The sequence below is a fragment of the Macaca thibetana genome, chromosome 1 (genome assembly GCF_024542745.1).
Source record: "Macaca thibetana thibetana isolate TM-01 chromosome 1, ASM2454274v1, whole genome shotgun sequence".
NCBI classification, from domain to species: domain Eukaryota; kingdom Metazoa; phylum Chordata; class Mammalia; order Primates; family Cercopithecidae; genus Macaca; species Macaca thibetana.
The window spans coordinates 107370897-107397557 of NC_065578.1; the positions used below are offsets into that span (position 1 = coordinate 107370897).

Here is a 26661-nt window from a genome sequence, read left to right on the forward strand (position 1 = left end):
CAAAACACTGTAAAGTACAATCTCTGCTTGCATAAATTTATTCTCTTGACTAGGAGACAAGACTAATAGGCAAGAAACAAATATGACAGCATTTTTCTAATAAATGTTCCCTGAGAACAGAGGAGCAGATGCTGGCAATTGCACACAGAGCTGCCCTCTGCAGCTGTGGATAGGGACAGGTATGTGGGTAGGGAACTGCCAGTGTCGGCTACAGCCATCTTACCTGTCAGGTATTCAGGTAAGCGAGAAGCTTACAGAAATAACTGATAAGTTATTTCTGAAGTCTGGGTAGTACTGGAGTTGAAATGCAGAATTTCTCTGCAGTCTTATGTTTTAATTTTTAAGTCAAATTTTGCATTTGTAATCTGCATTATAAAATTTTTAAAAATTACTTACCAGTGAATTCAACTTAGAATTTTTTCCCCACAATTTTAAGACAAACTGATACTCCACGGCAAGATGAGCCAGGCCAATCCTGTAGCTCTGGGTCCCCCTTGGTACTGGGAACCCCAGGGCTGTAACTCTAGTTGGTAAATGTGGAATTTTGATATCACAAAAAATATCATCTTGTGTCAAAATGCATCATACAGACAATATCTACAAAGGCTGCTCGGGAAGGGCCAAAATGTTTGGAAAGACTACATGGAGCCAGATGTAAAAAGCATGATTCAAACCGGTGCCAAACATCTAAGCCAGCTAAGCTGTAGGACACACTTTTTGCTTTATTTACAATTTTTTTTTAATTAGGAAACTGAGACTTAAGAATTTTCTCTGAAATAATAAAAACTGGAAAACAAGTAATTTTAGAAACAAATATATATTTTTGATAGAAACTGTAAGTAAATATTCAGTACTGCCAGAAATATACTATCTTCAACTCTTGGCTTTTATCCAAAAGATACAGAATTATTTTTTGGAAAAGATACAAGATGTACAGACAAATCACATTCATACCTTACAAATGTTAAATAGGGAACAATTTAAATTCATAATGAACAATGAATATTTTCATATCTTCCAGAAGTTTGAAATTTCAAAAGTTAGCAAAATTATTCATTTCCATAATTTTTATGAGTAAAATTAGAAAGAGCTGATCATGTACCTTAATATTGTCACTTTATATATTACTCAAAAGTACAAATAACCCTTAAAATAGAATCCCAGGCTTATCATATTATAAAAATACTAAGATATTTATCAAACATAACTAATATAAATGAAATTACATTTTAAAAAATGTTTCACAAACACCAGTCCATCTTTCTCTTTGGTTCAGAAAATAAAAGAGGTAGGTTCAAATAAAGAAAATGCCTATTACATCATTAGATTTTCATTAAAATGCTGGCAATTTATAACAGAAATTATTAGAAGTCAAATGAGTTTAAGAACTAAATTAAAAACTGATAATAACTTCAACTAGTAAATATTTTTCTATGTTCCAATCACACAAATAAGAGAGTTGACTACAAAAATGGTTTTAGTAAAATTTAAAAAAAATGCTCTCATTATTATAAATTAAGTCTCCTATATCATAACATGTTCCTAAAACTTGGGGCAAGAGAAAATATGAATGCATATGTTTACAAATTGGGCCTTTCATTTAAAAATAGGTATCTAATGTATAAGAGTAATACATACTACTATTAATATGTATCTCTCACCTTTGTGCTGCCCAAATTGAGAACAGCAAGTTCAAAGACATTCAACAATGAGGGAGAAATAAGCACGTCATTTGCTCACGATCAACCCACTTCATGCAATTAAAAAAGAAATTTCAGGTTACTAAGATCGGTCCCAAGAAGTCTTCCTGACTAAAATGGAATCTGATTCAAAACGTAGGAAACAAAGGACAAAGGAAAACAAAGATGCTCTTCAGAAGCTGATATAAGTCAAAGGATTTCATTTCTTGCTGCTTTTCAAAGCAATGGTAGAATAAACAGAATCTTTCAAATAAGTTGTCTTGTGTTGATAATTTAACAGTAATACACTGAAAATGAGTGTATAACTCCAGGAACCAAATAACGGTACATATAAAATGGAAAAGTGCCCACTGAAATAAATATAATTTCATCACTTCTCTTTAGAAATTCTACCACTGTGTTCACTCCTATTCAGCTGAGAGAAAAAGAAGGACATAAACCCTACACTTCTTTGGATGCTTTTGCTGTAAGGTATATTTTAAATGTAATGATTTTCTATTAATGGTTCTTTTACAAGGAAATTTAAAGAAATCCATAAAGACATTCAAAATATATAAAACAAGACATTTAAGTATAAAGGAACTGGCATAAACATGAACCACCCAAAATAAAGATTAATGATTTATAACTCTACCACACAAAACAAATTTTGTTCAAGCAAGTACATTTTCAGATTTCGGATTCAGGGCAGAGATTTGCAGGATTATTAAGAAAAGACAAAGTATAATTGTGTGGCCTTTTCAAAACACATTAAAACTATGATTTTTAACATTTCTGTGTACATATAATTGAGCCCAAAAGTTTGAAGTGACCATTGTTATCGTCTTCCCTTTTGTGAAAAAAATGCAGCTTCTTTTGCCATAGACTTGTTTCAATTTGAGGAGAAAAAGTCACTCCAAGGATTGTTGAAAGTTTCAATTATCACGCTAAAGCAAAAAATGCAACATCATTTCTGGGTTACTCCTAAAGTTTGCTTCATATTTTCATAAACCACATAACTGATGCCTACAGCAGGTAGCACCTTCATGAAGTTTGGGGTGATGCCTCTGTAAAGTCCTGGAATTCCTTCTTTGGAAATGATTCGTCGAAAGAGGCCAACCATGTTCAGCTGTGGGGAGCCTTCTAACATGGCTAAAAAATAATAAAAGAAGAGAGTAATTTAATATTCAAGCATGTTTCATTATTATTACAACAAACAATTATGATTCAGAATGATATTCTAGAATACGGTAAAAGGATAACATTTATTCCAAGGAGCCCAAGACAATATCCCTTTTATGATCCTCTTTGCATAGCACCTAACAGTGCGTGTCCTAACTATAAAAATGATGGTAATAATAGTTATTTATTAATTACTATGTTCTAAAGACTGGGTTAATTACCTTCCATACCAATCCTGCAAGATAAATATTATATCAATTTTATAAGTGAGCAATTGGAGGCTTAGAAAGATGGAGAAATTTGTCCTAAAAATCCTAAGTAGAAAATGTTGGGGCTGAGATCCAATGGTCTGACTCCAAAGCTGGTATACTTTCCACCACCCCACACTGCTGCTGTCTCCTTCTTACCAGACAAGCGCTGAAGAGAGAACAGTTAAATCTCAGGATGTAAGGGGAGTATGGAAGAAGCTCTGGGAAGCTTGGGGAAAGCACAAGGACCTGGGCCTTGGAAATGACCTCAACAAGCAACAAGAGAAAGCGAAATCCAGTGTTGCTGGCACAACCAAGACAACGGGAGGAGCACCATGTGCTATGGAGATGCAGCTGATTGTCGTATGTGGTTATTACACAGATAGTGAATAAAATGGGGCCAGATTATTAAAGGCTTTGAAATTCCCACTAAGAACTTTGGAACTGATACTGAAAGGTTGCAAAGATGTCTGAACAGATGTAAAATGATCAGACTTTGAGGTCAGAAATGACAATCTATCAGCCACAGACAATCTATCAGCCATATCAGCCATGCAAAGGTCTGGATCGGAGCTGGCAGACAAGAGGGTTGGAATCAGACTGCATGTGTCTGATTTCCAGTCCCACTATTTACCACAGGTATAATCTTGTGGGAGTTACTTAATTTCTCTCTGCCCCAGCTGCTCATCTGAAACACGGGGATAAGAGTAGTATTCCCATCCCCAAGATGGTTATGATGGTGAAATGAGAGAATACATAAGAAACGTGTAGTTCACTACTTTGTGTTTTTCTCTACAGCCATGACTGTCTCTCAGCTCCTCCAATACACCATGTTGGTGCCTGCCTCAGTGTCTTCACACATGCTTTCCCTCAGCTGGAATGTTTTCTGCTCCCACTCCACTGGCCTGTGCCCACTCATCTTTCTAGTCTCAGCTTCACTGACAGCATTCTGCAGCTCCCAAGTTAGGTTATAGCTCCTTGCTCTGTGCTCCCCTAACAAAAGGGGAGTTGGTTTAAACAGGTTATTTACTTGCTGGATATACGTCTTCTCTACTCTACACTGGTGGGGCCACATCTGACTTGTTGACTGCTCTACCCCAAGCATCTGTCAGTGTCTAGAATAGGACAATGGCTCAGGGAGTATTTGCCAATTAATGACTGACTGCTTGGCTGGGGTTGCTGTGGCTGGCACTTGGAAGGGAGGTTGGGAATGGAGCTGTAGATGCCCAAGGTGTACTACTTAAGAAAACAATGGATAAGACTGACCAGGGAAAACATCAAAGAGAAAAGAAAGGCATTTGAATGCATACTTTAATAGAGTTGGGATAGCAATAAAAGTGAGCAAATGGTAGCAGTTATCAATGGGCTGGCAGAACAACCAGGACGGTACAGTGTAATCAAAGCCAACCATGGAGATAGTGTCACAGTGAGGAGGAATCACAGATCAAAACTTGTAGGGTCCACACAACACTAAAAACTGATTCCAGCCACCGTTTACCAAGAATTTAACAAACCCAAGATGCTTTATTTATATTGTTGGTAATTCTTACAACACTGTACAATTTTCATTCCCATTAAAAACCCCAAGAAGTCTGAGGCAAGGATATGAACCCAAATCCATCAGATACCAAAGCTTATAATCTTAAAACGTGCATGTAACACAGTCAAAAAAATCTTACTCTGTTTATATATAAGGCATATGTATGCACACAGTACATATGCAATGCTTCAGTCACATAAAAATTTCATGACGAGGGAGTATTCAGAAAAAGAATTTCTGAGAAGATTCCTTAAGGAGGCAATAATGAAAAAATGGTTGAGAAATGCCATCTTAAAACTACACTCTGCATTTGAGTAGAACTTGGAGTTCTAAAAGCATATTACTGGTGCAGCACTTTTATCGGTGTGGTTCTGTAATCAAAAATTCACCTTGAGCCTGCATGCGAGTTCTCACCAAAGCCAATGGGTAGCTGGCCAGCTGACCACAGGTGCTGGATAAGGCACCGCATCCCAGCAACACCATGACTCCAGGGTTCACAGAGTCTTTTGCAAAATTATCCAGCCAATAGGACTTCAAGAGCTGCCAGAGAAATAAAGAAGAAAAATAATTAACGAACTCTACAACTTCACTCAATGCAAACATTTTCACAGTTATTCTCAGCCTCATGAAAAGCCCCATTTCTGCAGCACGGGGCCACGCACTGGTAGAAGCTGCAGGCACTGTAGGAGGCAGCGGCTCTGTGGAGAGGTGGGAGGCCACTAGGGATGCAGAACACATGAGCTTTGCACTGGTTACTCACCTTCTTCTAAACAAACGTGAACTGCGTACCAAACGCTGCAGGATCTAAAGAACACCTCTTATGGTGAGTATTAATAAAACAATATAATTCTACTAATTGTATCTCATTTTACACTTTACATATATTTCATTTGGGCCTTACAAAAACTCTGACATAAATCTATTATTCTGATTTTATTCTGATTTATTCTGAAATGAGGAAAATTCATCTCAGTGGAGTTCTTCTTTGTTTGTTTTTTTGAGATGGAGTCTCACTCTTTTCACCCAGGCTGTAGTGCAGTGACCCAATCTCAGCTCACTGCAACCTCTGCCTCCTAGGTTCAAGCGATTCTTCTGCCTCAGCCTCCTGAGTAGCTTGGATTACAGGCGTCCACCACCACGCCCAGCTAATTTTTGTACTGTTAGTAGAGACGGGGTTTCACCATGTTGGCCAGGCTGATCTCAAACTCCTGACCTCTCAGGTGATCCGCCCGCCTTGGCCCCCCCAAAGTGTGGAGACTATAGGCATGAGCCACCACACCAGGCCCAGAGTTTTTAAAGAAGGACTCAGAACCAGGCATGCTGATCAAAAGGCCATACTTTATCCCCTATTACTCTAGATCTCTGTATTTCATTAGAAGGCAATAATTAGGAGAAACTGCATAAAATATATATGATAATCAACTTTTTAAACATAAGCTATTTTAAGTATAAAATACATGTTAATTGTTATATAACTAGTTTAATTTTTTTAATCCTGTAAGACTAAAAATTTTAAATCCTACAGGATTAAAAAATTATCTCAATGGATTAAAATCCATTGAGTGCATTTCTCAAGCGAAATCTTGCAGGTTAGAAGGAAATGGAATGTTATATTCTATGTTTTGAAACTTAAAAAAACTGCCGAACAAAAATACTGTATGGGCAAAACTGTCCTTCAAAAAAGGAGAAATTAAGACTGTCCCTGACAAACAAAAGCTGACATAGCTTATCACGACTAGACCAGCCCTACAAGAAAGGCTAAAAGGAGAAACAAAAGGATGATAAATAACAACACAAAACCATATGAAAACATGAAACTCTATGGTAAAGGTCAATATTTAGAATATTATAAAATTCTATAGTGTTGTAATGAAGGTATAAAAATAACTTTAAAATCTATTTCAAAAACAAAATTTAAACAGAATTTAAAGAAGAAAAGCAAAAAAAGTAACTATAAATCTATGTTAAGGATATATAATATCAAAAGACATAAAGTTGGTGGGGAGGAGGTGAAAGATGTAAAGAAACAGTTTTCTATACCACTGAAGTTAAGTTGTAAACAGTTTAAAATAAGTTGCTATAACTTTAGTATGTTTTATGTAGTTGCAATGGTAACCACAAAAATAGCATCTATAGAATGCACACAAAGGGAAATGAGAAGGGAATCAAAACATACCACTACAAAAAAAAAAATCAACAAAACACAAAAGAAGCCAGGAAGAGAGGAAAGGAAAGACAAAAAAGCTACAGGACAAAGACAAAAGGCAGCTAGCCAAATGACAACAGTAAGTCCTTCCCTATCACTAACTGCTTTAAATGTAAATGGATTAAATCCCCCAATTAAAAGATACAAATTGCTGAGTGAATAACACATACAGAATCAACTATACCTTATATATGAGACTCACTTTAGATCTAAGGACACACATAAGCTGAAAGTGAAAGGATGGAAAAAGATATTCCATAAAAACGGGAACCCAAAGAGAGCAGAGTGGCCATAACTACATCTGACAAAATAGACTTTAAGACAAACTATCACAAGAGACAAAGATGGACATTACATCATGATAAATGGGTCACGTTACCAGGAAGAAATAATAATTATAACTATATATGGACCAAATATTAAATTCCTACATATATGAAGCAAACATTTATAGAACTGAAGGGAGGAATAAACAGCAACACAGTAATAGTAGGAGACTTCACAACCCCACTTAATGGTACTGGGGAAGACGTGGACAAATTGGAATCTTGGTGTACACTGATAGAAATGTTAAAAAACAAAAAGGTCTAGTCACTGTGGGAAATGACATGGAGATTCCTCAAAAACTTAAAAATAGAATTACCATCTGACCCAGAAATTCCACTTCTGAGTATATGTCAAAAAGAAATGAAAACAGTATCTTGAAGAAATATTTGCACAACCATGTTCACTGCAGCACTATTCACAATAGCCAAGATGTAGAAACAACCCAAATGTCCATCAACAGATAAAGAAAGTGTGATATATATATACCCAATGAAATATTATTCAACCTCAAAAACAAAAAAAAAATCCTGTCATATGCTATTGCTATCACATGGATGAATCTTGAGGAAATTATGTTACGTGAAATAAGCCAGTCACAGAAACAGAAATATCACATGATTTCACTTATACAAGGTATTTAATGTAGTCAAACTCATAAAATGAGAAAGTAGGTTACACGGCGCTGGGGTGAAGGGGAAATTGGGAGCTGTTGTTTAATGACTATAGAGTTTAAGTTTTGCTAGGTGAAAAAATTCTACAGATCTGTTGCACAACAAACCACAAACAGCTAATACTTACTGTACCATATATCTAAAAATGGTTAAAATTGTAAACTTTATGTTATGTGTTTTTAATCATAATTTTTTTTAAAACTCAGCACAAGAAGTAAAGTCCTAAACCATGATACCACCTCACATCTAAGAGGATGGCTACAATAAAAATAAGCTTTTTTAAAATGGAAATTAAGTGTTAATAAGGGTGTGGAAAAACTGGAACCTTTGTATGTTGCTGGTGAGAATGTAAATGGTGCCGCCACTGTAGAAAACAGTCTGATAGTTCCTAAAAGCTAAACACAGAATGACCACGTGACTCAGAAATTCCATTCCAAGATATATACCCAAAGGAATTGAAGGCATAGACTCGAACAGATACACAGATGCCAATGTTCACTGCAGCATGATTCACAATATTGAAAAAGTAGAAACAATCCAAATGTTCTTCAACAGATGAAGGACTAAACAAAATGTGGTATATACACATAACGGAATATTACTCAGCCATGAAAAGAAATGAAGGGCTCTGATACATGCTACAACATGAACAAACCTTAAAGACATTATGCTGAGAGTAATAAATCAGACACAAAAAGAAAAATACTGTGTGATTCTACTTATAAGATATCTTGAATGGGTGAATTCCTAGACATAGAAACCTGATTAGAGGTTATCAAGGGTTTGAGTTAAGGAGGGTAGGAAGTTATTGCTTAAAGCTTAAGGTGTTTCTGTTTGGAGTGAGGAAAAGGATTTGGAAACAGATAGTGTTGATGGTTGCACAATATTGTGAATGCAATTAATGCCACCGAATTGTATACTTACAATGAGTAAAATGGTAAAATTTTATATTTTATCATAATTTTTAAAAATTATGTAAGAAGCCAGGTGCGGTGGCTCACGCCTGTAATCCCACCACTTTGGGAGGCCAAGCCGGGCGGATCGCGAAGTCAGGAGATTGAGACCATCCTGGCTAACGTGGTGAAACTCCGTCTCTACTAAAAGTACAAAAAACTGGCTGGGCGTGGTGGTGGGCGCCTGTAGTCCCAGCTAGTCGGGAAGCTGAGGCAGGAGAATGGTGTGAACCCGGGAGGCGGAGCTTGCAGTGAGCCGAGATCATGCCATTGCACTTCAGCCTGGGCAACAGAGTGAGACTCTGTCTCAAAAAAAAAAAAATATGTAAGAGGCCAAAAATGATTTGCTTGTATACTTCAAATAAGTGAAATGTAAGGAATATGAAGTAAATCTCAATAAAGCTCTTAAAAAAAAAGTCCAGTCTTCTTTTCATTACACATTACACTCTTCCTCTATGCTGTAGCTTAGGTGCCATCCTAACATTCACCCTGGCTCATGTCTACCACAGCACAGCTAACCACACTAGGTGTTAGTTGTTTGTCTCCCCCACCAGACCTTCAGTTTCTTCAAGGCACACACTAAGTCCTTTGAATCCCCAGATCCAGTGTCTAACCCAGAGGTTTGTATAGTGTGTGCTCAATAAATGTTTGTGAGATTCATAAATTATTAAATGATTTAGATTACAGGGTTGATCCAAGATTTGTATTCTTCAGTACAAGAAATGAAACTGTATTACTCACGTTAGTCACGTTAATCACTTGGCTTAGTGTCAGATTTTTGCAAATCCAAAACAAAGGAATTTATTTGCTTTGTCTTCCCTGAAAACAATCTCTATAACCGCCTTTTAAGGTGAACAACTATACCTAACTTTGGATCTACTCTTCATTAATAAAAGCAATTCCCAAGAAAATCTAATACAAAAGTGGCCCTATGTACATTCACACTCAAGTTACTTGAAAGTTCAAATAACATATACTTGAATTTACTTCTGGTCACAAACTGTTTTATGGTATATGTCTACTTCACATAAAGTCCAATTCTAACAAGAGCTATTTAACTGCATTTTCAGATTCAAAAGATTTCTATAAACTCACCTCATACACAGCAAGATCTATGCCTGCATAAGGTATGATACCTAATAAATTGGGAACATAACCTTTGTAAAAAGCTCCCAAGCCTTCATGTTTCAAAATCTTCTTGGCACAATCATATATTCCGGAGTATTGCCCAGTTTTGCCTACAGCCAGCCTGGTTTTCATAACCTGGATATAAAAAAAATAACAAAATATTATTGTTCATATTAACTCTATCATCACAGAATTCAAATGAAGTAATTTTACACGGATCAAATACCTAGCACATATTGTCACTCAAAAGACTGTACAGTTTGTTGATACATTCTCCTTCATGTATTACCTCTATTGAGGGGCTAAGACCACAGCCAGAGAGACCCGTTGACTGCAAGGAGGATCTGGTGAAGGAAGTGACCAAGGAAATGGAGGCAAGATAATCTGTTAATGCCTTAACAAAACTGACCAGTGACCACCTGCATCTGGAAGGTGAGGGAAATGGTAGTATAAAGGATAACCCCAGTGTTTCTAGCTTGGAACACAGGATGGGGCAGTGGGGAGTTGGGAAGGTGATACTATTAATTGATATGGAGGATATAAGGGGAAAAATAGGTATTAAGATTTTTGTTGAGAGGTGTGTGGAGTAATATAAACAATCATATTAAGATGCTTGGGAAAAAAGCTATATTAGCATGCATACCACATATCGGTGAAAATCGTATTTATCTTGCTTAAGTCTTATCAGTTACTAAAAAATCCTCTGCTATATCAATAAATTCCACATCTACAATATTATTTTTTGCTATAAAGCAGTAGTTGGAAAACTTTTCCTGTAAAGACTAAATAGTAAAATATTTGTCATTGCAAGCCTAAAATATTAGGTCTTGGTTGTACATTCTTTTTGTTTTCTTTTGTTTTTGCCTGCTTTCTAAAAAGTATACTTTAAGCTCTGGGATACATGTGCAGAACGTGCAGGTTTGTTACATAGGTATGCATGTGCCATGGTGGTTTGCTGCACCCATCAACCCGTCATCTACATTAGGTATTTCTCCTAATACTATCCCTCCCCTAGGCCCCCACTTCCAACAGGCCCCAGTGTGTGATGTTCCCCTCCCTGTGTCCATGTGTTCTCATTGTTCAGCTCCCAGTTACAAGTGAGTAAGTGTGGTGTTTGGATTTCTGTTCCTGTGTTAGTTTGCTGAGAATGATGGCTTCCAGCTTCATCCATGTCCCTACAAAGGCCATGAACTCATCCTTTTTTTATGGCTGCATAGTATTCCATGGTGTATATGTGCCACATTTTCTTTATCTAGTGTATCACTGATGGGCATTTGGGTTGGTTCCAAGTCTTTGCTATCATGAATAGTGCTGCAATAAACATACATGTGCACGTCTTTACAGTAGAATAATTTATGATCCTTTGAATATATAACCAGTAATGGGATTGCTGGGTCAAATGGTATTTCTGGTTCTAGATCCTTGAGGAATCACCACACTGTCTTCCACAATGGTTGAACTAATTTACACTCCCACCAACAGTGTAAAAGCATTCCTATTTCTCCCCATCTTTGCCAGCATCTGTTGTTTCCTGACTTTTTAACTAACTGGTGTGAGATGGTATGTCATTGTGGTTTTGATTTGCATTTATCTAACAACCAGGGATGATGAGCCTTTTCTCATATGTTTGTTGGCTGCATAGAGGTCTTCTTATGAGAAGTATCTGTTCATATCCTTCACCCACTTTTGATGGGGTTGTTTTTTTCTTGTAAATTTGTTTAAGTTCCTTATAGATTCTGGATATTAGCCCTCTGTCAGATGGATAGATTGCAAAATTTTTCTCCCATTCTGTAGGTTGCCGGTTCACTCTGATGATAGTTTCTTTTGCTGTGCACAAGATATTTGTTTAATTAGATCCCATTTGTCAACTTTGGCTTCTGTTGCCATTGCTTTTTGTGATTTAGTCAAAAAGTCTTTGCCCATGCCTATGTCTTGAATGGTATTGCCTAGGTTTTTTCTAGGGTTTTTTATAGTTTTAGGTCTTATGTTTAAGACTTTAATCCATCTTGAGTTAATTTTTGTATAAGGTGTAAGGAAGGGGTCCAGTTTCAGTTTTCTGCATATGGCTAGCCAGTTTTCCCAACACCATTTATTAAATAAGGAATCCTTTCCCTATTGTTTTTGTCAAAGATCAGATGGTTGTAGATGTGTGACATTATTTCTGAGGCCTCTGTTCTGTTCCATTGGTCTATACATCTGTTTTGGTACCAGTACCATGTTGTTTTGGTTACTGTAGCCTTGTAGTATGCTTGAAGTCAGGTAGCGTGATGCCTCCAGCTTCATTCTTTCTGCTTAGGATTGTCTTGGCTATAAGGGCTCTTTTTCGGTTTCATATAAAATTTAAAGTAGTTTTTTCTAATTCTGTGAAGAAAGTCAATGTTAGCTTGATAGGGATATCATTGAATCTATAAATGTCTTTGGGCAGTATGGCCATTTTCATGATATTGATTCTTCCTATCCATGAGCAGGGAATGTTTTTCCATTTGTTTGTGTCCTCTCTTATTTCCTTGAGCACTGGTTTGTAGTTCTCCTTGAACAGGTGCTTCACATCCCTTGTAAGTTGTATTCCAAGGTATTTTATTCTCTTTGTAGCAATTGTGAATGGTAGTTCACTCGTGATTTGGCTGTTTGTCTATCATTGGTGTATAGGAATGCTTGTTATTTTTGCACATTGATTCTGTACTGTGAGACTTTGCTTGAAGTTGCTTATCAGCTTAAGGAGATTTGGGGCTGAGATGAGGAGGTTTTCTACATATACAATTATGTCATCTGTAAAGAGACAATTTGACTTTCTCTCTTCCTATTTGAATACCTTCTATTTCTTTCTCCTGCCTGATTGCCCTGGCCAGAACTTCCAATACTATGTTGAATAGGAGTAGTGAGAGAGGGCATCCTTGTCTTGTGCTGGTTTTCAAAGGGAATGCTTCCAGCTTTCGCCCATTCAGTATGATATTGGCTGTGGGTCTGTCATAAATAGCTCTCATTATTTTGTTATACATTCCATCAACACCTAGTTTATTGAGAGTTTTTAGCATGAAGGGGTGTTGAATTTTATTGAAGGCCTTTTCTGCATCTATTGAGATAATAATGTGGTTTTTGTCACTGGTTCTGTTTATTGATGAATTCTGTTATATTGATTTGCATGTTGAACCATCCTTGCATCCCAGGGATGAAGCTGACTTGATAGTGGTGAATAAGCTTTTTGATGTGCTGCTAAATTCAGTTTGCTGGTATTTTATTGAGAATTTTCACATTGATGTTCATCAGGGATATTGGCCTGAAAATTTCTTTTTTTGTTGTGTCTCTGCCAGGTTTTGGTATCAGAATGATGCTGCCCTCATCAAATGAGTTAGGGAGGAGTCCCTCTTTTTCTGTTGTTTGGAATAATTTCAGAAGGAATGGTATCAGCTCCTCTTTCTACCTCTGGTAGAATTCGACTGTGAATGTGTCTGGTCCTGGGCTCTTTTTGGTTGGTAGGCTATTAATTACTGCCTCAATTTCAGAACATGTTATTGGTCTATGCAGGGATTCTGTTTCTTTCTGGTTTAGTCTTGGGAGGGTGTATGTGTCCAGGAATTTATCCATTTCTTCTAGATTTTCTAGTTTATTTGCATAGAGGTGTTTATAGTATTCTCTGACGTTAGTTTGTATTTCCATGGGATCAGTGGTGATATCCCCTTTATCATTTTTATTGTGTCCATTTGATTCTCCTCTCTTTTCTTCTTTATTATTTTGGCTAGTGGTCTATCTATTGTGTTAATCTTTTCATAAAACCAGCTCCTGGATTAATTGATTTTTTGAAGGGTTTTTCGTGTCTCTATCTCCTTCAGTTCTGCTCTGATCTTAGTTATTTCCTGTCTTCTGCTATCTTTTGAATTTGTTTGCTCTTGCTTCTCTAGTTCTTTTAATTGTGATTTTAGCATGTCGATTTTAGATCTTTCTCGCTTTATCCTGTGTTGCACACTTTTTAAAAATGTAAAAAAGCATTCTTAGCTCACAGGCTGTACAAAACAGCCCGTAGGTCTGTGTTTTGCCAACCTATGCAATAATGAAAGGATGTCTAATTAGGATACCACCATATAATCAAATCCTGAGATTCCATTCCTAAATTTATCACACAGAAACTCTTTGGACAGGAGTGAGAATTATATTTCTCACCAACACAGTGGCAGCCAGCCTCTAATGTGACCCCCAATGATATTTGTCTCCTGGTATTCACATCATTATACCATCCCCTCCCACACTCTACCAGGGTTGGTCTGTATGATCAACAGAATACAGCAGAAAAGGCAAAAGATATCAGCTTTCGTCTTGGGCACTCTCTCTCTCTCTTTTTGTTGGATCACTGACTACAGAGAAGCCAGCTACTGTGTTCTGAGGATACTCAGGCAGTCTACAGAAAGGCTCATGTGGTAAGGAACTGATGTTTCCAGCCCATAGCCAGTGAGGCCTGGCAGCAACCACATGAATGAGATTGGAATCCGCCCCCAGCCGAGCCTCCAGGTAACTGCAGCACTGACTACCATCTTGACTATGGGCTGTGAAAAACCCTGAGCCAGAGGCACCCAGCTAAGCTGCTCCCAGATTCCTGACCCATAGAAACTCCGCGATGATAAATACTTGTTTTAAACTGTTGATTTGGGGATAACTTGTTAGAGAGCAATAGACAACCAACACGAACACCATCACACAGTCAGACTGCACAATGGTACTCACCTCCATTGGATATATAAAAGTCTGTGCAGTTGCTCCAGCCATGGAACCAGAAATAAATCTCTCAAATGTTCCAATTTTTTGTCCTTCTTCAGTAAGTAACTTCTTATACTGTATAAATAAGTTTTAAAATGCACATTACTACCTGCCGTGGACTGAGCTGCGCCCCCACCAAACTCATATGTTGAAGCCCTAACCTCCCATGTGATGGTGTTAGGAGATGAGGCTTCTGGATTAGGGTTATGAGGTCATGAGGATGGAGCCCTCATGAAAGGATCAGTGTTCTTGTAAGAGCAGACACCAGAGGGCTCACTCTCTCTCTCCCTCCCCTCACATGTGCACCAAGAAAAGACCATGTGAGCACACACCAGCTGTCTATAAGCTGGAAAGAGAACCTCACTAGAAATCAAACTGGTTTGGCCCTTGATCTTAGGCATTCTAGCCTCCGAAACTGTGAGAAATGAATTTCCTCTGTTGATTCCACACACTCTGTGATATTTTATGGCAGCCCAAGCCAACTAGACAATCCTAGAATACAAATCAGCTCCTAGAAATCAATAAATTGACAAATGTGATGATGTGTCTCGAAATGTATATACTACATTAATAATACGTAGCAGAAGAGTAAGGCCTAAATGCTACTACACGCAGTTACTGGACAGTGGTTTTCAAGTCAGATTTCTACAGAACACAGATGTCTCCCAGGTTGGACCAAGTTGCTCCTTTGCTGAAACAGCATAACAGCATTCTTCCCCAGATGTACAGAAAATACAAGGTTAATCAAGTTTTCACAGTGTTTGGATAGTTTCCCCACAGTTTTTAAAAGATGAGTTTATTTCCACCAGTGCAAATAAAACGAATAAATAGGTGACAAACAAATATTAACACAACAATTCATAAAAACAGTTTTTGCAGGTAATACATAGAATTATACTAACCTATCAAGCCCAGCATCTCCATGGCTATCAGTACTAAAGTGACCCAACATAGCTAACTGGACCAAAGGTGGAAATATGACCCCAATACAGCCAAAATAGTGACTGGTCAGGATATTAATATCATGCGATTGAGAGTCAGGCAGACCTGGGCTGGAACTCAGGCTAGACTGCAATGGTGTGATCTCAGCTCACTGCAACCTCTGCCTCTCGAACTCAAGTGATCCTTCCACCTCAGCCTCCAGAGTACAGGCACACACCCCAAGCCCAACTAATTTTTATATTTTTTGTAGCAATGGGGTTTTGCCATGTTGCCCAGGCTGGTCTTGAACTCCTGGGCTCAAGCAAACTACCTCTCAAAGTGCTGGGATTAGAGGCGTGAGCCACCATGCCCAGCTTCCCTTCATCTTAATGGCTTGAGATTGAGGCAAATTGAGCTCAAATTCCAGTCCGGCAGTTCTGTCTTTTCATTCACTTAATAAGAGTTTCCTGGCACTGGTCAAGGTGCTAGGAATACAAGTAGCTACTGCCTAAGGAAGCTCACAGTCTCACCAAGAAGGTAAGTGCAGAGAACATCAGAATTCAGTGTGAAATAACAAAAGAAAATTAAAACAGAAGCATTCCCGGAGGAACTAACTCCTGAGTAAGGTACTAAAGGACATTCCCCACCATATGACATATAGAAAGAGGAAGGGTGTGTATGTGTTGCTGAAGCAGGGTCAGGAGACAGGGAGTAGCAGAAAGATGACGTGCATGGTGGATATGTTGAGTGTGAGGCACTCCTAGGCCATGCAAGCAGAGATGCTGAAACACACAGTACACAGGTAGATCTATGGTGTTGAGATAAAGAGAAAGATATTGGAGTGGAATGCAGTCAGTACAGAGATGGCAGCTGAAACCATGAGAACACTATCCCACACTACCACCCTGTCAATGACACAATTACACTACTATCGTAATGACAACCCACAGAGAACACAGCTTTACCCCAAACTGATGATGTGTTTGACAGAGCTACACACCAGGTTGAAAAGATCTTTTTCTTAGTTTCCTAAAGTACTAGCTAGTCAATGAACAAAACCTATCTGAATCTAAAAGTGAGCTAGTTACATACTCGGGGAAATTTGAGAATATATACAGCCTATTTACCCTGAAGTAATTTAGAACCCACGGAGAAAACAATGGGTTTACCATCATCCAATGAAAAATGGGATATTCTGCAATTCAGCACTCGAGGGAGGCTAGACAGGGGAGGAACTGATTTTGGTTGAGATGCTTAGGACATGCTTCTCATAGGAAAGTGGCTTTTAGAGAGCCCCGAGGGATGAATGGACCTTCAGCAGGACAGGAGAAAGCGGCACCATAGGCCCAGAGCCCATAAGAACACTACACCACACTGTGTAGACAGCTTTCTCTTGATGTCTAAGAAAGTTAGTGTGCAGAAATCACAATACTATAAACAGGTCTTAGGAAGGAGCTTGGGTGGACAGAAGCAGAGGATGCCTGCTGGTGGTATCCAAGGTAAGAATCTGACAAATGACATAAAGTAAAATATGCATATTTGTTTGTAATACCCATGGACTTTCAAAAATACTAAACTTCTTGCATACTAAAATAACTGCATTGAGTATTTGTTTATTTTAGGCTCTGGCTTTCCTATCATAAAATCCAAGTATGAAGTCAGAATAACCTAAGGGTATCTCAAACATTAGCCCTTAATAATCATGATTTGAATCTTCAAACCTTCACATAAGGAAAATAACCTTCCCAAGGATACGTTCTCATTAAAATCCTGGAGACTAGATTCTCTTTAAATTTTTTTTTTTTTTTTTGCTTCTCTATTTCCCAGGCAAAGAAAAAGGATACCATAATCTTCTCAAGAGTATTCTGTTGCTCAAGAACAAAACACTCTCCAGAATAATCTAAAATCTACATGGAATAATACAAAAACTATGGGGGTGGGGAGTTGAATTTCAAGGCCCTTACAGTCCTTGATAAACAACGATAGAATAAATAATGGAAAAAGTAATCTGTGGCTGCTCAACTAGACAGTTCTGCCAACGACCATAAAGAGAACCCAAACTCTAAAACTTACCTCTGTACTTCCCCTTTACATTGAGTTAGGCTGAAGCAATAGCTCAAAAAATCCAAGTTAACAAAAGTCAACAGAGAAGTGATTCAGAGGTAAATGCCTTTGTTCAGTCATTCATTCTTTCAACACTCACTTGGCACTTATCACATGCCAAGCTCTGTCTAGGTGCTGGAGTACATGGGGAAGAAGCCATGCCCCTGCCTTCATGGAGCTGTCACTCCAAACTCAGCTCAGTTTTACAGCAATGTCAAATTACACAAAGGACTTCAACTTGTAAGTTTTCCTTCCACAGGTTAGATTGTGACACTTTCATAAAACTTACGTTAGTGTGCTGCTTCTGCTCAGAATTCAGAATGAATAAACTAAAATTCTACCCTTCCTTTAAGAACTACTTAGAAAAACAAACTTTCTTTATAAATAATATGATGACTTAAGAATCCCGTAACTTGGTCATGAGAAATCTCTGATTTTATTTAGTCTAATCTATAAGTGATACTTCTTATGGAGTATACGTGAAAGATTATTGTGTATTAAAACAAGAATCCCAAAAGCATTATACATTAACCTTTATTGAATCCGTTTACTAACTCCTCTTTGTTAATAAATTCCATAGGTGATAAAAAATTACCTGTTCATATGCCCAGAACTTAACAGCTGTCTCAGGAGCAATTTTGATGACGTTGGTACCATTTCCCCTCCAAAGGGAGCGGATCCCTCCCTCTTTTACCATCTGTCGAAAGCCACCAAATATGTTCATTTTGTCTGATTTTGAACCATGAACCTAAAAATAAAAGCAGAATGATATAAAATGCTGCTGGCATATTACTGTTACTTTTTCTAAAGCAACCATACAATCTTTTTCAATACTGTTTCTAACTGCAAGAAGATATATTTGAAAATAAAATATAGAAAGGTTGAAAAAATAAATTATACATAATGATGGGAGGGAGTATTGCCATGATTTTAGACACCTGTCTCTGACTCTAAAACTAAGAATAATTGGTATCTTCGGTGTGAGAAAGCAGAGAGAGAAGACAAGAAGAATATTAAAATTATGAACAACCTTCATAAGATAATATTAACTAAATTATGTATCAGGCAATGGAACACCCTTTGAAACATGAACAAGCTCAGTTAAAGAGAAATAAAAAAGTATACTGCAGGTAATTATATTATATTATATTATATTATATTATATTATATTATATATACTACAGGTAATACTGTTTATATTCTTGAGGACAGGGAGTAGTATCTTACTGTAGTCCTCAAGAAGTAGTAAGACATGAACTGTAAATGGGTCTGAAATGGTTTGGATATTGTGTATATCAGGGTATACATACAGCCTGAAACCAAAAATAAAAATTGTACCTTCTTTGGCATTTGAGGCCTCTCTAGGCAATAAATTCATTACAACATGTACCCATCCTGTGAATACTGATAAATTACTTGGCTTATACTACAGATGTGGTAGTCATTTAAAAATACTATACCTTATGACCACCTACAGAAAAAACTGATTAAATCCAATACACCAAAAATAATTAAACAAATCAGACATTCTTCTGATTGTTTCAGCTCACATAAAAGGGGTGATTACCACTAAACAGACACACACACACACACTCACACGCACACACACGCACTCACAGAAGCGGGTAAATTCTGAAGGCCAGCCATATGGCCAGTATGAAAATGGGGCCCAATAAGAACTCTGCACACCAAAGGCTCAGGTGAGCTTCCCTGGTTGGTCTGCAATATTCCGTGCCTAGTGTCACACAACAGTGCCAGGAAAGTAAGACACGGAGATTCCACAGGGAGAGGATAATAGAAGCTCTGCCCTATGAGCTTCCTTACTTGACTGATTTTCATCTGTATTTTTTCCCTGTAATAAACCATAACCAGGGATAATAAGCTTTCAGTGAGTTATGTGAGTATTTCTAGAGAAGTATCGAACCTGAAGGTTGACTGTGAAAACTCCTCACATTTGCAGAAACTAAATTCCAGAGAAATCCATTTTATTTTAAGTAAATAAACTTCACAATAAAATAGGACAAAGGAAAAAATAAATGCTTATTCAAGTTCTCTAAAAGTCAACTTAACTACTGTTCCTAAAGAAAAACACACACCAATCCCCTCTCCTTTTCCTTTAAAGCATTAGCTTTGCCCCTAAATACATTTTGGGATTTGGGTACATTCTGAAGGAATGCTAGTTTAAAATACTGTCAGAAATCTTTTTGTCCAGAAATCTATGGACAAATATAAAAGCTGCTGACCATAAGTATAACAAAGTTTTAAAAATATTTTGTAAACTACTACTATGTTCCAATAGGTTATTCCAGTGTACCGGACATTTTCACATACCTGATATTGTTTGATTCTCACAACCATTCTTGTTAGATATTCTTATCCCCATCCCAGAATGAAGGAAAATGAGACCTCAGAGGTTTCATGCAGCATGAGAACCAAAAGCACTGGAGGCAAAGATACTCCATTTCCCCTCTCATTTGTGGTAAAGGAAAAGTTAATTCTCTGGGCCTCAGATTCCCCCTGGAAAAATGATAAAATACCTACTTCACTGGGCTGCTGCAAGCATTAACTGGCTTACCACAATAAGCAACTACATATTAATTATTTTCCTTTCCCTCTTTCCACTCTGGCCAGCCCAATGCTACACTGCTAGTAAATAACAAAATCAGTCTATAAAGCCAGACTAACCTCAGCTCCAGAACAATTTTTAAAATTACATTGCTGGTCTAAGATTCTAGATTTCAGAAACACTTTACTTTTGATAAAGTATATAAAAAGGAAGGAAACTATAAATAAGGAGAACCCACAAGAATAGCTAGAGATATTATTTAAATGAAACGTTTGAATAGTCATAGAATGCCAAAGATTAAAAGTTCATTACATACACGTACTAACAATCTAAGGTTTGGTACACTGCCATACTTACATGGACTGAATTCAGAGTTAACAGCAACAAAATAGATTTATTTTTTAGGGTATAAAAGATTATTACTGAGAAATTTTAAAACTTCTTTTTAAAAGCACCACATTTCTCACTGTTTTAGAATATTTAGGGCAAACCTGGACACACGATAATAAAGCTCACCTGCATCATGATTTTCAGACGGTCCAAAGGGGCAGTGCTTGTTCGAGAGACAGCACCAGCAATGCCTCCTGCCAAAAGCTGCCTCCACCATTGTCCGGATTTTTTTTCATCTTCCGTGAATTCATCTGGAATAGTTAAGCTATCCCCTATGTCAATTCCCTGTTAAAATGAAAAAAAGATCCCCTTAGTTAAAAATATATAATCCCAGAAGACGTTTCTGTTTTAGAGAGAATCATATGTTATTTTACTGTTAATATGAACTTCACTCCCTAGAATTTATACTAAACCAATTTGAGCACAAAGATTATGTCTTCTATTCACAATGAACAATGTACAGTATCAGTTCACAAGAAATAAAAATAAACAGTAATTACAATATACAAAACCAACAGTTACAACTTTCTTTCATCATAGAATCACAGTATCTTTTCTTCTCTAGGTCTAGGTTAGAATGAAAGGGCAGCATTTTATCAGATATAGTCAATCTTTTTTACTGCAACCACTTTTCATAAGGCTAGAAAACCAATTGGTGATGACATCTTTTAAGAAATTAGTTCATCAGTGCTTAAACAATACTTCCTTTATCTCAAATTTATATCCACATTACACTTTATACCATGATGTTTTGAATATGTAAATAAAAATTAAAATTGTGTATGTGAATACCCCAAACTCATTTTCTACTGTTTATAAAAATATTTTTATAAATCTGACTTGTCATTTAAAACATGCAATAGATTCTATATAAAATTTAGCTAATGGAGAGGTATTGTTTCAAATCATCACCCCTTCAACCTATTCTACATTACCATAGCTTGAGAGAAACAATTCTATAATATTATTTTTACAATTCTATTATCTAAATTGTTTTGGCATAAAATTTTTTTTACAAGCAAGAGTGCCAGGGGAAGGAGCTATCCTATTATCCTATGGTAGTAACCCTCTCTTCCTTCATTCTACCATCAATAAAATGGAGATATGATTGTAGTCTCACCTGTTATCAACTACCTTAAAAAATACAGTAAGAATTATGTAAATAAAACTTCACATAGTGTAAAATTTATCTAGGCAACTGAACTACTAGTATATTATTTTATACAGCTGAGAAGGCACTAATCGCCAACAATTTTATAATGCTTTATGTAAGCTTAGGCATTGTTACTAGTGGCAGTGTGAACTCCTGACTTCATTTAATGCATATTTAATTTAGTAAAATCTTAAGTGCGTAGAAGACAAGCCCACTAAGAAAAAAGAAAAAGGCTGGGCCCGGTGGCTCCGCCTGTAATCCCAACACTTTGGGAGGCTGAGGCGGGTGGATCACGAGGTCAGGAAATGGAGACCATCCTGGCTAACATGCTGAAACCCCGTCTGTACTAAAAATACAAAAAATTACCCAGGCGAGGTGGCGGGCGCCTGTAGTCCCAGCTACTCAGGAGGCTGAAGGCAGGAGAACGGCGTGAACCCAGGAGGCGGAGGTTGCAGTGAGCCGAGATCGCGCCACTGCACTCCAGCCTGGGCGGCAGAGTGAGACTAAGTCTCAAAAAAAAAAAAAAAAACTCCTTCAGAGAGTTCCCAATAGTTTCAGGAGCAGATTGCATAATAATAGAACTTGGTTTACATCAGTATGCAGAATATTAATGAAACAATCAAAATTTGAAAGCTTTGTGGAAAACAAACTGGTATGAAATGCTAAGCAGACGAAGCAAAAAGATTCTGTAACCTTTAATGCCTTTAATGAATATTTTAAGTGCCTTAAGCCAGAGATAAATCTAAGCAAATCTGACCAAACAAGGACACAGATCCTTAGCAACCATGAGGTGCTGAGATTATTTGGACAATACGCCTGTAATCCCAGCACTTTGGGAGGCCGAGGCGGGCGGATCACGAGGTCAGGAGATCGCGACCATCCTGGTTAACAAGGTGAAATCCCATCTCTACTAAAAAATACAAAAACTTAGCCGGGCGAGGTGGCCGGCGCCTGTAATCCCAGCTACTCGGGAGACTGAGGCAGGAGAATGGCGTGAACCCGGGAGGCGGAGCTTGCAGTGAGCTGAGATCGCGCCACTGCACCAACCTGGGCGACAGAGGGAGACTCCCTCTCAAAAAAAAAAAAAAAAAAAAAAGTAAAAGAAAAGGCTACAACTTTTACACTTCCCTATGGCAGAATACATAAATGCCGATAAAAGCTGGACAGCTTATTCATCAAGGTGGTATTTCTTCCAAGTTTTCAGAATGGACATTTATGCAGTCTTGGGTTTTTGTTTTTTTTTTTTTTTTTTTTTTTTTAAATAACTCTATAAATCTATGCCTAATAGAATAAATAGAACTCTACAGGTTAAGGAGCTACTGGGACTCAGGTATCCTGGCCCATAAGTGTTACAGAGTGTTCTTGGTTGATAACTGTACCTATGGTTTATAGCTCCAAATAAGTATAAATACATAAAGTACACTTACTGTAGAATGTTTCCAGAAACGGATAATTTCCTCAATGTCTGTAACAGGATTAAATAAGAAGTAGTCTCTCCATTCATTCCAGTCCACGGTCATTGTCCCATCAGCATCAATGCTGAAATTTAAAAAAAAAAAAAGATCAAAGAACAAAACTAAATTGATACATAAAACTAACAATACTGGCCACTTTACAGAATGACAGTTTCTTTTCTAACATAATATTCTTTTTAAATTAAAAAACCCCATCCACAAATATAGGTTGTTGGAAATGGCAGCAAGCATTTTATGGTTCTGTTAGATAGTTTTAATTATCTACATAAAAATGGGTCCCAAAATTACAGCCAGCTCACCAAAGACTACTTTCAGCACTCTGTCAAACTCTGCCAATGAGCTACAAAACACAAAAACTGAAAGATAAAATATTGAAAGATGGTAATGAATAGATTCACTATCCATTTTTTCACGCACTTAGTGAATCATGAAGATAATTCTTAATGTTCTATTGCAACATTTGAATGTAGTTTTGAAATATACTCAAAACATGTTATCAATTTCCTCCAAGTTAGAAAAATTAAAAAATTAACAGTGATTGTAAAAAATCAAACTCTCAGTGACTGTGCCTTTGCGTCTTAAGAAATCCTGGCACCTCATTTTCAATCTTAAAATTAACATATTGTAGTCTTAAATATTTATCATTAATATTTGGCTTGTTTTACAAGTTTCTTGGCAATTAAGTTTTCTCCTAAGAGAAATTCCAAATGTGCCAGGATTTTGACTGTTTTATTCCCTTCTTTGGGCCACCTCTTACAGCGGCTGGCACAAAGAAGGTACTCATTTATTTACTGAATTAATGGATTTTTTTTTTTTTTTTTAAAAAGCTTTGGTGCACCCTACAAATTTTATTCTATAATTAGTATGAAAATGATGCAAAAGGATAGCAGTCAAATAAAATGCAATTTTCAGATACTCATTATTGTGTTTTCTAGTGTCATTTTTTCATTTTGACCTGCACATGGGAAATTACACTTAAACTTTCACTTGTCCCAGCACAGAGGTATATCTGCATGAGAGTCCTAGTCACTACTTATGTTTATAGTATTACTCTGGGTTGCAATATTTATAGCTTTATTTATATCACTATTTTCTATTTTAATGTAATTGTTTGTTGCCTGACCCCACCACCCAACCTCCCACACATAAGCAGCCTGCACAAGGCAAGGATTTTTTTAAAATTTCATTCAAAGTTATAACCAAGGTTTCTAAAACAGTGCCTGCCACCAAGTATTTATTGAATAAATAAATGAACTACAAACTCTGTAGCTTAAAACCACAGAACATTTAGTGTATTGACAAACTTCTTAGATAAGATAGTCTTGCTGTGGGTATAACTTGCATTTCCCTTCAAATCACTAAAGATGTCGCGCATCTCTTACCATGTTCATTTGCTACTGCTGTTTCTTCCATGTGAAATATGCTGTTCATGTCTTTGCCCATTTTTCTAACAGGTTGTATATCTTTTTCTTATTTATGTAGTTCTTTATATCGTTCATTCTAATCCTTCAAGTTATAAGTTGGCAAATACCTTCTCTTTGTCTTTCCACTCTACGCTGTCCAAGTACAGATGCTCTTGATTTTAATGCAGCTGAATTTAATCTTTTTAATGTAGTTGAATACAGTCTTTTCATTTCTGTGTATGGCTTTTTGTGTCTTCTTTTTAAAATAAATTCTTCCCTACACTGAGATAAAGATATTTCTTCCCCACCACCTCAAGCTGTTATAGTTTAACTTTCACGTTTAGGTTGATGTTTGTGTACAGTAAGAGGCAGGTGTCCCAATTTCCTTTTTGTCTGCATGAGCACGAGCATGAGCATCATCTATTGCATACACTCTCCTTTTTGCAAAGTTTTGCGAAGCTACTTCTTTCATGTGACAAATCCAAAATATGGATGGGTCTGTTTTTGGGCTCTCTATTATGTTCCATTTGTTAACTTGTCTGTTTCTGTAGAAATAGCACTGACTTGGTTATGGCTTAGTAACAACCCTTGGTATCTGATAGGGCAGGCCCCTGGCTTCTTACAGTTCTTCATGGATGTCCTGGATATTCTTAGGCCTTTGCTCTTTGATATAAATTTGAGACTCAGCTTGACAAGTTCCTCAAAAAAAACCAGGTGGGTTTTTTTCAATGGCACTGAATCTCTATTACCAATTTGGAGAGAAGGTACATCTTTTCTATACTGAGTCTTCTTTAATGTCTTCTAATAAATTTCATTAAGTTGCTCTTATAAATGCATTGATTGTGGTGTATTTTTTAATACAGCTGATTCAGTTTGCTAACATTTTCTTTAAATTTTACATATAAGTCATAGGTATCTTGGCCTATATTTCCCTGTTTCATAGACTGTCTGCTTGTGGTGTTAAACAATCTAGAAAGGATAGGATAGTGTACTTCTACACTCTGGAAATGTTTGTACATCTGTTCTTTAATCATTTGCAAGAACCATCTGGGGCTAACGTTTTGTTTATGAGAACATTTTAAATTACTGACCCAATCTCTTCAATTGCTTAGGTACTATCAGCTATTTCTTCTTGATTCAGTCCCAGTAAGTTCTATTTTTCTAGAAATTCATCTACTTTGTCTGTTTTCAAATTTATTGGCATTAATAATTCATAATATTTTATCAGTTTTTTAAAAGTTCTTATGTGTCTCTTTGTAACTGAACATGATTTACTTACATCTCATTTCTCTTTTTTCTTCATCAATCTTTCCAGAGGCTTGCCTTTTCCAACAAACAGCTTCTGGCTTTGTTGATCCTGTTACTGCATCTTTGCTACATATTCTTTATTACCTCCTTCCTCCTACCTTCTTTGAGATTATTCCAGTTTCTCTCCCCTAACTTAGCACATTAATTTTCAGACTTAATTATTTTCTAATAAAAGCTTTCAGACTATAAAATTCCTACAAGTGCCATCTTAGAAATATTCCATAAGTTTTAATGTTTTCAAGTCAATGTGTCCTTGAATTTCCACTTATGATTTCCTTTGACCCATAAGTTGAGAAGTGTATATTGCATTTTAAAATATTGGCATTTTTATAATTTATGTCTGTAACTGACTTCTACTTTAATGCACAGTGGTCAGAGAAAGTAGTTCTTGTGATACCAGTTCTTTGAAATGTGTTGAACCTGGCTTTACCGCCTACTGTGAAATCAATTTTTATACATGTTCCATATGCACCTAAGAAAAAATATTTCTTCTAATTTTTTGATGCAAGGTCCTATTACATGCCCATTAAATCAAGCTTATGTATTTAAAATGTTTTGTCTTCACTAAAGTTTTTCTCTGCTTGACCTACCAAATACAGGAAGAACTGTGTTAAAATCTCTCACCACTGTGATGGATTTGCCAATTTATCCCCAGAATT

At 36.9% G+C, this 26661-nt stretch overlaps 1 protein-coding gene across 2 annotated transcripts in view; it reads right to left on the bottom strand.

The window, feature by feature from the left end:
* Nucleotides 1-801: 801 nt before the first annotated feature.
* The window catches only part of LOC126929676 (calcium-binding mitochondrial carrier protein SCaMC-1), a 55791-nt gene continuing 29931 nt past the window's right edge, over nt 802-26661 (bottom strand). For both annotated transcript variants that reach the window (XM_050746263.1, XM_050746257.1), the window contains exons 4-10: nt 23244-23355; nt 20790-20948; nt 18303-18455; nt 14651-14758; nt 9902-10069; nt 5039-5189; nt 802-2831 (exon numbers count right to left, since the gene is read on the bottom strand). In XM_050746263.1, the coding sequence (XP_050602220.1) occupies nt 2647-2831; nt 5039-5189; nt 9902-10069; nt 14651-14758; nt 18303-18455; nt 20790-20948; nt 23244-23355 (1036 nt within the window). In that variant the 3' untranslated portion in view covers nt 802-2646. The remainder of the gene's footprint in view (nt 2832-5038; nt 5190-9901; nt 10070-14650; nt 14759-18302; nt 18456-20789; nt 20949-23243; nt 23356-26661) is intronic.